Source organism: Callithrix jacchus, chromosome 5 (assembly GCF_049354715.1).
Source record: "Callithrix jacchus isolate 240 chromosome 5, calJac240_pri, whole genome shotgun sequence".
Classification (NCBI taxonomy): Eukaryota; Metazoa; Chordata; class Mammalia; order Primates; family Cebidae; genus Callithrix; species Callithrix jacchus.
In genome coordinates, this window is record NC_133506.1 from 88,562,946 (window position 1) to 88,577,154 (window position 14,209).

At 36.8% G+C, this 14,209-nt stretch overlaps 1 protein-coding gene across 12 annotated transcripts in view; it reads left to right on the forward strand.

Moving 5' to 3' along the window:
• Positions 1–14,209, forward strand: part of TANC2 (tetratricopeptide repeat, ankyrin repeat and coiled-coil containing 2) — a 440,895-nt gene that overhangs the window by 297,312 nt on the left and 129,374 nt on the right. For all 12 annotated transcript variants that reach the window (XM_035300383.3, XM_035300386.3, XM_035300388.3 and 9 more), the window contains 2 exons: positions 8,971–9,252; positions 13,507–13,640. In XM_035300383.3, the coding sequence (XP_035156274.1) occupies positions 8,971–9,252; positions 13,507–13,640 (416 nt within the window). The remainder of the gene's footprint in view (positions 1–8,970; positions 9,253–13,506; positions 13,641–14,209) is intronic.

Genomic DNA, 14,209 nt, shown 5'->3' on the forward strand with positions numbered 1-14,209 from the left:
AGGATTTACTATGATTCCAGCTTTTGCCCATTCAGTATGATATTGGTTGTGGGTTTGTCGTAAATAGCTCTTGTTATTTGTTGGCCATCTTAGCTCTGCCCCCTATCATTTCCCTTTTTTCTTCTGTCACCTGTAGTCTATATTTAAAACTGCCAGACATTATCCTTTCTTTAAGAGCTTGCAATCTGGTTGGACAGACAAGATTTTAAAATGTTAAGTAGTATAAATTAAGCACTAAATTATTTGGAGTAAACTTAGTTTGGGAAGAGGAAACTAAATGAGGACTAGATTGATTAAGGAAGATATTATGAAGAAAATGAAAATTAACCTTGACCATAATATATGAACATGATTTGAAGAGAAGAAAAAGGGCATTTCAGGTAAAAAGAACAACCTGCACCAAGGCACAGGAACTGGGATGGAGCAGTTTGTCAGGGTACTCTGCGAAGACTGCCTTGTCTGCCTCAAATAGCACATGGTGGTGGGCTGTGAGGAGTGGACACGACAGAATTGAGCCATGTTACAGGAAGCCATCAGAACCTGGGGAAGAGCATAGCCTGGATTTGATACAGCAGAAAACTGCATCTTCAGAGGCGCTAGAAGGGAAAAGACACAATGCAATCATTGTAATAGAGAATTGGTCTGGTAGAATATCCAAAATGGATTGACTGAGGCAGAAAGTAAGGGAAACCAGATAGGAAGCAAGGAGAGTAAACATAGCAAAATGAGCTAGGTGGGAGCAGTTGGAAGTGAACAGAGGTGACCCATATAAGATCCTTCGAAGGAAAAATTTGTAAGACTTGAAGACAGACTGGGATTGCCTGGTTAAGTTTAATTCTTAGTTAAATAGCAGGAACTTTCATTTTAATTATACTCAAGCTGTGTGTGGGCTCTGATATAATGACAGAATATTTCACTCGTCTCCTCTACTAATATATAAAAATTATTTTAATAGAACGCTTTGATTCCTTTCTTCAATATTCATTCATTCAACAAATATTTACTGAGCCTTTACTATGTACCCCAGACTATATACTGATAGAATGATTGTGATATGTGACAAGAAAATAAAATAATTAGTATTTTTGATAAATTCTCCAAGAGAAACAAGCCCTCTGGCTAAAAGAAAATGATGGGGGCTGGGCATGGTGGCTCACCAATGTAATCCCAGCACTTTGGGAGGCCAAAGCAAGAAGATTGCTTGAAGCCAGGAGTTCAAAGCCAGCCTAAGCAGAATAGCAAGACCCCGTTTCTACAAAAAGTTTTTTAAAAATAGCCGGATATGGTGGCACATGCCTGTAGTCCCAGCTACTTGGGAACCTAAGGCAAGAGGATTGCTTGAACCCAGGAATTTGAGGCTGCCGCGAACTATGATTGCCACTGCATTCCAGCCTCTGCAACAGAACAAGATCCTGTCTTTAAAAAAAAAAAAAAATGATGAACAGTAGGGAAAACAATTTTAAAATATTGCCATGGGAAGCCCCTCTAACTAGGAGCATTTAAGCTAAAACAAGAAACTGAAAGGCCAGAAGAGCTGGGGCAGATTGAGGGGAAGTGATGTGAGATGCCTGCAGGGGTAGGTAGGCAGGGTCCAGATCATCTAAGCCTTGAGCACTAAGGTAGGGAGTTTTTATTTTATTCTAAATGCAATAAGGAACCACTGGAGGGTTTTGTGTAGGGAAGTGATATGGTTCTTTTTATCATCAGACAGGCCCAGTGCCAGTACTGGTTATTCCAGCCTCAGTTGCGGGTAGCAATAGGAGTAGTTAATGAGAAGGTCCCTTTCTTTTCTGCTACTTCTAGTTCGTTAGTTCTTATTTTATGAGCTCCTTACTCTTCTCAGCCTACTGCCCTTTCCTATGTTAGCAAGTGCTTATATCAGTTCATGTAAGTTTCTTTCCCCTTAATGTAATCTAAAAATAATTATCAGCTAACTTGTCTAAGGTATTCAGACCTTCATCCTATACATATTCCTCATTTCAGCGGCCTGCATAAAATAAAAGCCTTAAGTATAGAGGATTTCTGGGCCCGGTGTGGTGGCTCATGCTGTAATCCCAGCACTTTGGGAGGCCGAGGCGGGCGTATCACGAGGTCAATAGATCTAACCATCTTGGCCAACACAGTGAAACCCCGTCTCTACTAAAAATACAAAAAAATTAGTAGGGCGTGGTGGCACGCGCCTGTGGTCCCAGCTACCCGGGAGGCTGAGGCGGAAGAATCACTTGAACCCAGCCAGGAGGCAGAGGTTGCAGTGAGCCGAGACTGCGCCACTGCACTCCAGCCTGGTGACAGAGCAAGACTCTGTCTCAAAAAAAAAAAAAGAAAGAAAGAAAAAAAGGATTTTTGCTACATTTTCAGGGCTCGTATGAGTATAGAACTGTCACATAATCACAGAAGAATATTGGTATGGTTCTTTGATTTTCTATAGATACTAACTCAGTAACAATTTTGTTTACTGCAGTTGAAATTTAAATTTGAGCATACTCTAATGTATCCAAAGTTTTAATTCTTTCCTCCCAGAAGTTGAGACTTTAGCTCTAATTCATAGTGGGGAGAGGCCTTTACATAACAGAAAGAAAGCAGGAAAGCTATTTCTATCCCATAATAATTCTCTTCATATATTTTTATTTTGGTGCTCTTCAGCTCCATAATCCGGCAGACTTGAAACTGTGGGAAAATCTTTGGTTTCTTCCCCTCCGTATCTCTCTACATCTAATTTTTGACAGGTCCTACACATGTCTTCACTCTTTCCAGTTTCATTGGAATCTCCCTGGTTCAGGACTTCATCACATTTTCTGGGACTATTGTTATGAGTAGTCTTCAGGGTATCTCTGGTCTGTCTTCCCTCTCCAGTGAGCCTGGCTTAGTATTAGGTCCACTTAAATGGGTCATCACCACCTATCAATCAAAGGAAGTATAAACCAAGTACTCAGCCTGACTGACATTCAGACTCTGGCAGAAATAGCTGATTTTATATATTTATACTTTTTTTATTTTTAAAATTATTCTATAATAGCTACAATAGTTAAACATTTTAGCTACATATACTTTGTTTTAATTTTCTAAAAATGTATACACAGTAACAGTAGAAGTGAGATAGCCAGGTTATATATGCTTGTTTGTTTCAATTGATGTAGTTTAATTAGTTGTTGGATTTGGCAGTAGTTATATTCACCCATGCATGGCAGAATAATTTGTGACTTTGATAAAATATTTGCTTATTTTGTCTTTGGGTAAAATAACCAGTTCATTTTTCAGCCTTTTAAAAATATAGCTAATATTCCTACTGAAAATTGTTTTTTAAATTCTAATTAAATATATCATTAATCATATCATATAGCTTCACTATTTTTCTTTGGAATATTATTACCTTCCATCTGTATATACTGTAAATTGTAACATAATATATATTTCTGCTTTTTATTGTTTTACTAAATTTTATTTCATAAATACTTCCACATTTCCATGATTCTGCATAGTATTACTTTCTAGTTTAATGTCTATGTAATTTTTGGTGGGCATACCATAGTTTACTAAATCATCTTTACTAACAGCATACATGCTGCAAAAGACATGTGAGTGTGTATGTGTGTTTGCACTTTGCTTATGAAACATTTCCTTCAAATAAGTTCCCAGAACAGGATTTTAAGGTCAAATTGGCATTTGCAAAATGTCAGTTCACTAAAAGTTGGATAAATTTACAGTGCTACCAGTAACTAAAAAAACTAACATTTTTTAAAAGATGGTTTTGAATATGATTATATACCCAAAAAACCCTATTTTTTCTAATAGTAGATATAGTTTTCTTTAATTTGTATTTATTCCTTTATTTCAAAGATAAACATTTTTAAATGTTTGCTTTCTAAATTGTCATGTGAATTATCTGGGTTTTTTAAATATGACATCAAAACTAAATCATTATTTTCAAATGTATATCTGCTAACATGAAATAATTATCTATCTTTGGTTTAAGAAAATGTTTTATAGTTATTTCAAGAAATCTACTATTTAGTGAAACTTAAATGGAGTATTTCTTATGGTAAATTTCAAACGAATTCCGGAAATTATTTTTGAAACTATGTATTTTTCAAAATCTATTGAAAAAAAATAAGAATAATGATGGGAGACTCACAGTTACCTAATACATAATAACAACTAAATCAGCATGACATGGTTACAGAAGTAAGAGACTTACAGATAAGTGGAACAAACTAGATAACTTAAAAACAAACCCAATATAAATAAGGTAAAGTAAGCATTATAAATTAGTGATAATTTAAATTGTCAGTGAGAAAATGTGTTAACCATTTGGGAAAAAAAATAAAGTTAGACCCCTACTCTCTGCCAAACTCAAAAAAGCACTAGAAAAAAATATGTTAATGTTTTTATTTATTTATTTATTTTTGAGGCAGAGTTTCGCTCTTGTTACACAGGCTGGAGTGCAATGGCGCGATCTCGGCTCACCGCAGTACGCTTGGATTAAGAAGGAACTTTCAAAAACAGCACTAAAGGCAGAACCCACAAAGAAAAGGACTAATAAGTTTGGCCATATAAACTTTTTGAACTTTTACAAATTAAAAGGAAGAAGCCAGTCATGATGGCTCATGCCTGTAATCCTAGCACTTTGGGAGGCCAAGGTGGGCGGATCACCTGAGGTCAGGAGTTGGAGACCAGCCTGACCAATGTGGTGAAACTCCATCTCTACTAAAAATACAAAAATTAGCCTGGTGTGGTAGCACACGCCTGTAGTCCCAGCTACTCAGGAGGCTGAGGCAGGAGAATCACTTGAACCTGGGAGGCAGAGATTACAGTGAGCCAAGATTATGCCACTGCACTCCAGCCAGAGTGACAAAGCAAGATTTTGTCTCAAAAAAAAAAAAAGAAAATTACTTCTAAAATAAAAAGAAGAAAGAAAAATTTTAAAGGCAAAGAACTGAATAAATTATTTGCAAACAATAAATATGAAAGGCAAAGGATTAATGTCCTTAGGGTTAAAAACGTTCTCACAAATTCAGTAAGACAGACAGGCATTCCAGTAGAAATCACATGAACAGGCAATTCACAAAGGATGCAGAATAGCCAATACAAATGTTTTTTAAAAAGCACCTTTCTCACAAAAATCACTTTTCATACTCAAAATATATATTAAAAATAATGAGATGCCATTCTTAACTAGATTAACAAAGGTTAAGAATAATAATACTACCCTATGATGATGAGACTGTTAGGGATGTGGTTATTGTCGCATAACTAGTATAATCTTTCTGGAGAACAGTTTGGTAAGGTCTATCAAAAACACAACCCATTGACCCTGAAATTTCACTTCTAGCATTTTGTTTCAAGTAAATAAGGAAGGTGTGCCAAGGTGTAAATATACGATGATGTTTATTGTACAACTGGTTGTAGTACTGCTTTTCATGAGAGGAACCTAGAGCATAGTAGATAAGATTCAAATTGGTAAAAAGACCTTAGGCAAATAATCTCTTTTTGCCTCCATTTTGTATGGAGGAATATGAAAGGATATGTTCACAAAAAAAGCTTGTACATGAATGTTCATAGCAGCATTTAATCAGCCAAAAAGTGGAAGCATCTTCAAACTGTTGTGCAAGTTAGAATGCTTAGAAACAGCTTCTGGCATATAGTAAAGACTATTTCATTGTTAGCTATGATGATAACAGTGGAAAACCAAAGTAATCTAAATATACAACAGTAAGATACTGGCTAAGTAAGTTACGATTTAGTCATATAATGGAAGAATCTACACATATTAAATATGATAACATATATTTATGTTTTATCATGTAGAGAAATGTTCACATTATATTGCTAAATGAAAAAAGTAAATGATGAGACAGTATATATAGTATGATCCCAGTTTTGTCTTTAAAATAAGTATACACGGCACAGACGAAACTCAGAATACATGTTAATAGCATTTCTTCCTAGCTAATGGAAACAGTTATTATGTTATCTACCTGCTATTCCTAAGTTTTCTATAGTGAAAATATAGTGAATAAAAATATAGTAAAAGCCAAATAGAGAAAACAATTGAGCAGTTTCTCAAAAAGGTGAACCTAAGAATTTCCATGTGAACCAGAAATTCCACTCCTAGATGTATAGCCAAGAGAATTGAAAGGATATGTTCACAAAAAAGCTTGTACATGAATGTTCATAGCAGCAATTAATCAGCCAAAAAGTGGAAGCAGCTCAAATGTTTAAACTGATAAATAAACAAAATATGGTATATCCATACAATGGAATATTATTCAGCAATAAAAATAAAGAATAATATTAAGCCAAGTAAAAGTCAGAAGTAAAAGACCACATACTCTGTGGTTCCATTTATATGAAATGTCCAGAATAGGCAAACCTATACAGACAGAAAGTAGATTACTGGTTGCCAGCAATTAGGAGGAATGAGAAACAGCTAATGGATATAGGTTTTCTTTGGGGGTGATGAAAGTGTTCAGGGATAGATAGTGGCAATGGTTGCAGAACTTAGTGAATATACTAAAAACCACTGAATTGTATATTTTTAAAGAGTGAATTTTATGGCTTGTGAATTATATCTTAGTAAAATAATGTTTAAGAAAAGTAAAATAGAAACTATTAGCTCTAAGACAGCAGATTTTAAAAGGAATGTGGCAAATTAAAGTCTTAATTTTTCATTGAATCCTATAATTACAGGTATGGATTTTAAAATCATAGATTTTTTTGTTCTACCAAAAGACATATGCATGCATATGTTCATCAAAGTACTAGTCACAGGAATAAAGACATGGAATCTCCCGAGGTGCCCATCAGTGGTGGATTGGATAAAGAAAATGCAGTACATATATACCATGGAATACCACACAGCCATAAAAAAAGAATGAAGCTTTGTCCTTTGCAGCATCATGGATGCAGCTAAAGACCATTATCCCAAGTGAATTAACACAGCAAGGAATGAAAAAACAAATTCTACATGTTTTAACCTCTAAGTGGGTGCTAAACAATGAGTGCCCATGGCTTGTTGACATAAAGATGGTAACAACAGATGTTGGGGACTGCTAGACCGGGGAAGAAGTGGAGGGGCAAGGGTCAAAAAACTTACCAGTAGGTACTATGCTTGGTACCTGAGGGATGGAATCATTTGTACCCCAAACCTCAGCATCATGCAGTATACCCAGATAACAAATCTATATGTGTGCCCCCTGAATCTAAAATAAAAGTTGAAATTATTAATTTTTTATTTTATTTTAGATTCAGGGGCACATGCACAGATTGAGGGGACAGAATCATTCGTACCCCAAACCTCAGCATCACACAATATACCCAGATAACAAATCTGTATGTGTGCCCCTGAATCTAAAATAAAAGTTGAAATTATTAATAGATAAATAAATAAAAGTAAATTTTGTTGCAGAAATGTGAATCCGGAAATTATAAGTGACCCTGTAGCTGTATCTCCACAGCTTCCTCTAACTCCCACAACCCCTCTTTAGTTAATGAAAACTTGAGGCATTTAAAAACTGATACAGGAAACTATTTGCGTCTGTTGTCAGAACTTGGCTTTATATCTTAAATAATTTGCACTACTTTTAGAATTTTTATGTGTCTGTGTTTTCTCATGTAAGCTGCCGTCTCTATATCTCACCTTATGGTGCCTAAGTGGTTCAAGTATGTTCTAGAATAATGTACCAAGTATAAATTATCTCATTTTTCCCCTTTGTGATTTCTCTTTCTCTTCTTTCCATTCCCTTCCCACTCCTGGCCTTTCTTGTGCTCCAGAATATTTGAAAAATTGAGTTAGGGTATAGCACCTTATTTTTAACTAATTCTTTCCTTAAGCATTTTTTGAACACCTAATATGTATCAAGGCAATGTGCTAAGGTTAACAAAACAAAAATGAAATACCTGGTTTCAGACAGATAAAGTGATACATCTTCGAGCTGCTCTGGGAACAGTTGAGGAGGCCATTTAACCCAGATATGGACCGTCAGGCAGGACTTCTTTTACCATCAATACAATTAGTAGATCTTCTTTTAAAGCACATCACATCAATTCTGCATTTTTAGAAACTGTTGACAGTATAGCTTATTCTTGGTACTTAGCAAATCCTATAATTGTATAAGAACAGAAAAAAAATTGAGAAAAGCAGTGGGGATCTATCCCCAAGCTATGTATATAAGCCAAAAATTATTTTTTAATTGGCATCAATATAAGCAGTACAGGTGCAGAGACACTGAATGAAGGCCTGCTTTCTGCTCAACTGCTTAGAATGTTTAAGATCTTTTAAACCATCAGAGCTTCTAGTGGCTTTGCTTCCCCTAATAATAATACCTACTAGATTTTTTTAAATACCATCATGAACTTAAAGGAATTACTATTCTCATTGGTGTTTTTAAAGAAACAAGTAATCTCTCTATACTGCTTTGTTCAGGACTGATTTTCAACTGATATATACTGGTATAGCCATACTGGTTGTTAGATATTGAAATATCTTATTATTGATTGGTAAAGAGCTGCTGTCGTAAGCTGTCTGGATGCCCCGCCACAGCCTGGCCTTTCCACCAGGAACTTCACTCCTGCACCTCCCCACAATCCAACAATTAAAAGGTTATCTGAGTCATAACAGGAGGCCTTTAGGATCCTCTGCTTCACTGGGCTTGCATCCGTACTGATTGCTGGTGCTTGGCCCATCCCTTTCCTGTAATAATTTTAAATATCATCCCGACTTTCTGACTGACTGAGTAAATCATTACTGATTTTTATCAGTGTTTGTGTTCTGCAATCTAGAGTATCAAATAGCTCTAACTCACCCGCGTTGCTTATCTGTATAGAATCAATATTCAGAGGTACATTCTTTCTGAATAAGCCCAGAATGCCATCATACTATAACTCGTCTCTTAAACCACACTGCATTTTTTTCTTTGTTTCTCTCAATGTTGACAGTTTGACCTAAGTTCTGTGTTCTCTTGTTCCTTTCAGTTCGCTTTGCACCTTATAGGCCTCCAGATATCTCCTTGAAGCCTCTGCTCTTTGAAGTGCCCAGCATCACTACAGAGTCAGTGTTTGTTGGCCGAGATTGGGTTTTCCACGAAATAGATGCTCAACTTCAAAGTTCAAATACCAGCGTGAACCAAGGAGTAGTGATTGTGGGAAACATTGGCTTTGGCAAAACTGCCATCATCTCCAGACTGGTGGCCCTCAGCTGCCATGGTACAAGGATGAGACAGATCGCCTCAGACAGCCCACATGCCTCCCCCAAACGTACGTATTCCTTTTTAAAGAACTCCCTGCTTCATTGGTGCTGAAGCTTTTCTGACATATTTATATTAGGTTGTATATCCTCTTATTTTCTCATCTGCAAAAGCTGGCTTCCACGTGAGGACTATTCATTCAGAGTTCAGAGAAAGAATGTAATACTCTATTTACATCTAACCCACATACCCAATAGTCACCTAAGCATTACAAAAAAAGAAAACCTTTCTCGTGGAATAAATTTATGACTCTTCCATGCTGGCTGTACAGTTGGTCTGTCTTTTCGATAACTGCAGCAGTTGCCAGTAGAGTGATTTGCATTCATCACTGTCAGCTTTTGCTCAGTCTGTGCCCAGATCTTGGATTTGCCAGCACGATCTGTTTGCATCCTTCATTTCTTTGCTGTTGACATCAGCATTGTACTGCTTGGACTTGAGCTTCATTGTGTCCTTGAAGGGGTTCTCCTGCTTCCTTGTGAAAAGGTGCTGAGCTCTCATATGTATTCAGCTTCTTTCATCACAGCAGGGGGCAGCTTAATAATCACCACCAGGATCTTACTAATTTATCTTTTAAACACTCATATGGTACTTACTATGTGCCAGATACTCTCTAAGGTCTTTACAAATATTAATTCATCAAATTCTACGGTCAGCTTAGTTAAGTTGTCTTCGTCTCACAGGTAAGTAATCTGAGGTTCAGAGAGGTTAAGTAAGTTCTCCCAGGTTTTACAGCCAATAAATGGTGGAACTAAGCAGTCTGATTTCAGAGGCCATTCTCTTACCCATTTTGCTATGCTGCCTCTCCTTATTGGTGAAACTCACTTTAGTTAAGAAAATAAATAGAAATGTATCAATGTTCTTCTTGTACATACTATATGTATAGAACCTGTCTACCTGGTTTCTGTTAGAAGAAAACCAAAAAAAGAAACTACTGCTCTGCCAGTCCAAATCAGTAATCTTGCCCAGCACAGACTTTCAGACAGCAACCACTAGAAACGGTTTGTGTGAGATAATAGTAGTTACAGGGTCTAGCACAGTGCTAGACACATAACAGGAACTCACTGAAGACCGTCCAAACTTCTTGGCTTCCTATTGAAGCTAGTTAGCAGGCTTGTATCATTAAGGAAGCAGATTGCCTCTGGTAAACTTATGGATGTCTAACATGGAAGAACTAGTGTCTTAGAAGAAAACTATTTGAATAAAAATACCTCTTACCAGGGTATGGTAAGAATTGTTATAGAAGAATTCTTTTCTTCAGAGGCATATATTGCTAGTTTCTAAATGAAGCTCTTATGAGGTAGATTGACATAGTACTGTGGGAGTCAAGAGCCCAGGGTTTGTGCCCCAGCACTCAAATTGAATAGATTTTGTGAACTTGAGAATTTTACTTTAATTCTTTAGAGCTCAGTTTTCTTATTTATAAAATGAAGAAGTGTGACTAGTTGATCTTTCAGAATTGTGTCTGCTGAAATTTTGATTCTGAAAATATATTTTCATGATTAAAAGTAACTTTCCACACTATTCCAGTATTTTTCTTTGAGTACTTAAGTATTTATCACTCCAAACTGCTGTTTATCTGAGTAGTGCAAGTGGCTTGCTATTTGAGTGTGTCAGAAAGGAAACCAGAAAACTCAAGGTCTCTGTGATTCCTCTGTATATCAGAGTTGCAGATAACAGAGTGGTAGAATCATGCATAACAGAAAGTAAATCCCAAAGACAAAAAGAGCTGCTTTCCCAGAAAGGAAAGGTACCTGGGGATGTCCCTATGAGCCTGGGGAAGGATGCGGGGAGAAAAAGTTTTTAGAAAGCCCATTTGCTCCCCAAAGCAAAGATTCTTTAAAGATAGTTCACTGAGTTATTCTCTAACATCCATTGCCTTCCGGAGAATCTCCAGAAACACCGGGACACTCCCCATTCATGAGATAAACATTCATTGTTGAGACTGTAGATTTGGCCTGACACTTAGCTTTCAGAATTTGAAAGGGGTCAAGAGAGCTAAATAAAGCATGTGGCTCTATACATCAGAATTACTCAGAACCAATGTTACCTTATACAAAATAATTTTTGTTACAATTTGTTGACAGCCAAACTATATTCTACCGCTGCCATCTTAACAAAACCAAAAGAAGGGTCAAGAGTAAGTGACTGATAAAATGCAAGCTGTTTTTTGGCACAATTCTAACTGTTACCTGTATGAACTGGTGCTGAATATGTTACTGGCAGCAGCAGAAGTTTTTTTCACTAATAAGAATAAGAATGATATCTGTATATGGAGGGTTGGCTTAATTTTTTAGAGTTTAACTTACATTGAGCTTGGATGGGTTTATTTGGAACCTCACTGGCTTTGTTAATCTTTGGGTGATGGTACCAATTATATAGTTGTAGTGATAATAACAATACATGGGAAATTATTGGAGTTTCCAACTTCTGTCTCTGCATCATCTGTCATTCTTTCTCTGCCCCTGCCTTCTTTATGTTTGGTTTTCAGACAACAGTAGAAAGAAAAGCTGAGCACTACTGCTGTGGAAAGTGGGAGAAGTTTGGCCTTCAGTACTGCCTTGCTTGGCTGTCCTTCCCCCACAGAAACTCAGCACCCTAGCCCACCCCCTCCTTGTCATTTCCCTGGAAGGATATAGAAAAGCTGTCAAGGCAGTCACTAGCCTGTCATCCTGCTTTCCACCTCCTCTCCCAAACCTGACACCCCTGTCAGTCTCTACCACTACCACCATTATCCAGCTCCCCCAACACACACACACAAGAACAAAAATATTTTTGTGAAAACAGACCTGTTGTATAATTCAGAATTATTACATTAACTACAGATATTCTCAGTATAGTAGTAGTTGGGGAAGCTCTAATACAAGACTGTATGTTCCTATCACTAAAAGTATCAATGTAGTTAATTTGGATTTGATACTTGCCAGCAGCTGCCAAGTGCCCAAACAGCTGTTAAGTAAATAAATCCTACCCTCCCTATTCTGCTTATATTAGCAGTCTCTTTTGCCAGTTTGCTATGCACATTGACTACAGCCTCCATATTAACTTTTATTTCTACTGTTGCCTGAATACCAAACAGAAAGTAAGGCATTCAGACAAAAAAGAGGGTATTTACAAAAGGAAAACCTAGAAGACAGAGGGTATTTGGACAGTAATTACCCACACAATCAAATACCAGATAAAGGGGAATAGAGTAGGGGGAGGAAGTGAACAGCAGAAATAATACAGTGACATGCAATCACTGAACTTCACCTCAACCGTGATTTTAAAAAAAAGTCACACATTTCTTTAATTTCTTCAGCCTTTTTTTATTGCCATCTCCCATAGCCACCCCCCCTGCAGTTATCCAGGACTCTATCCAGTGACCAAGAAATTTATTGCACCAGTTGAATGAAAGAAGTCTAAATTCACTCCTACTAGTAGGGAGTTAAATGAGGACTACTTTTTCCTATTCCTTCTTTTCAATGGCTATTGGCCATCAAATAACAACTTCTAATATTTACTTTGGTATCCATTTTTAAAGTACTATTTTATTCATAAATATAGTCTATAATTTCTACTAATATATTTTCTAAATAAGAACAAATTGAATTTTTAAAATCTCAAACAGTTTTATTGAGCTGTAATTCACATACCATGTAATTCACCTATTTAAAGTGTTCAATTCAGTATTTTTAGTATAATTCAAAGGGCTGTACAGCAATCATCATAATCAAACTTTACGCCATTTTCATCTCCTTAAAAGAAGCTCATGCCTGTTAGCAGTCAATCCCCATTCTCCTCTTAACCCTTTTATTTCCAGTCCTAGGTGACCACTAATTTACTTTCTGTCTCTATGGATTTTCCTATTCAGGGCATTTTATGTAAACAAAATCAAACAATATATGGGCCTTTTTTTTTTTTTACTGACTTCTTTGATTTAGCATAACATTTTCAAGGGTTATCCCCATTCTCACATGTATCCGTATCTCATTTCTTTTTATTGTTGGGTTGTTTTATTGTTGACTATTGTCTATTGAATGGATATATACTGTGTTTTATCTGTTCATCAGTAGGTGGGTATTTAGGTTGTTTCCACTTTTGGCTACTACGAATCACTCTTCTATGAACATTATTGTACAAGTTTTTGGGTGGAATGTGTTTTTATTTTTCTTAGGTATATACTTAGAAGCAGAATTGTTAGATCATAGAACAAATAGAATTCAGCCATTTTTCCTTTAAAGTTTTATGATTATCTGATGCAAACATCTAAATCTTTTTAATACAGATGTGGATGCCAACAGAGAGCTGCCACTCACACAGCCACCTTCAGCCCACTCATCTATCACCAGTGGAAGCTGCCCAGGAACCCCAGAAATGCGCAGGCGGCAGGAGGAGGCAATGCGAAGACTAGCCTCACAGGTACAATATGATTCCCAAGTTGGGGACATGGTAGTTCCATTTTAATACCAAGGAAGCAAAGATAGGGAGATCTTTGGCAAAGTGAACAAAAATGCATAAAAGTATACCTTGTGAACATGGAGAAAACTTTCTCTTTCTTTGCTATTCCTAGAAGAAACCTTTATTATGATGGGATCAGAACCTTAGAGTTGGAAAGACCCTTGGAAATAAAGTCTTCTAGTCAATAAATAAAAAAGTTGAGAACCAACGAAGTGGGTTGGGTGGTTTTGAGACAGAGTTTCACTCTGTTTCCCAGGCTAGAGTGCAATGGTGCAACCTCAGCTCACTGCAACCTCTGCTTCCCAGATTGAAATGATTGTCGTTCCTCAGCTTCCCGAGGAGCTATAGCTGGGACTACAGGTGCATGCCACCATGCCAGACTAATTTTTGTATTTTTAGTAGAGACATGTTTTTGCCATATTGGCTGGACTTCTCTCAAACCTCTTACCTCAGGTGATCCACCTGCCTCAGCCTCCCAGAGTGCTGGGATTACATGCGTGAGCCACTGCACCCAACCAGAAGTGATATGT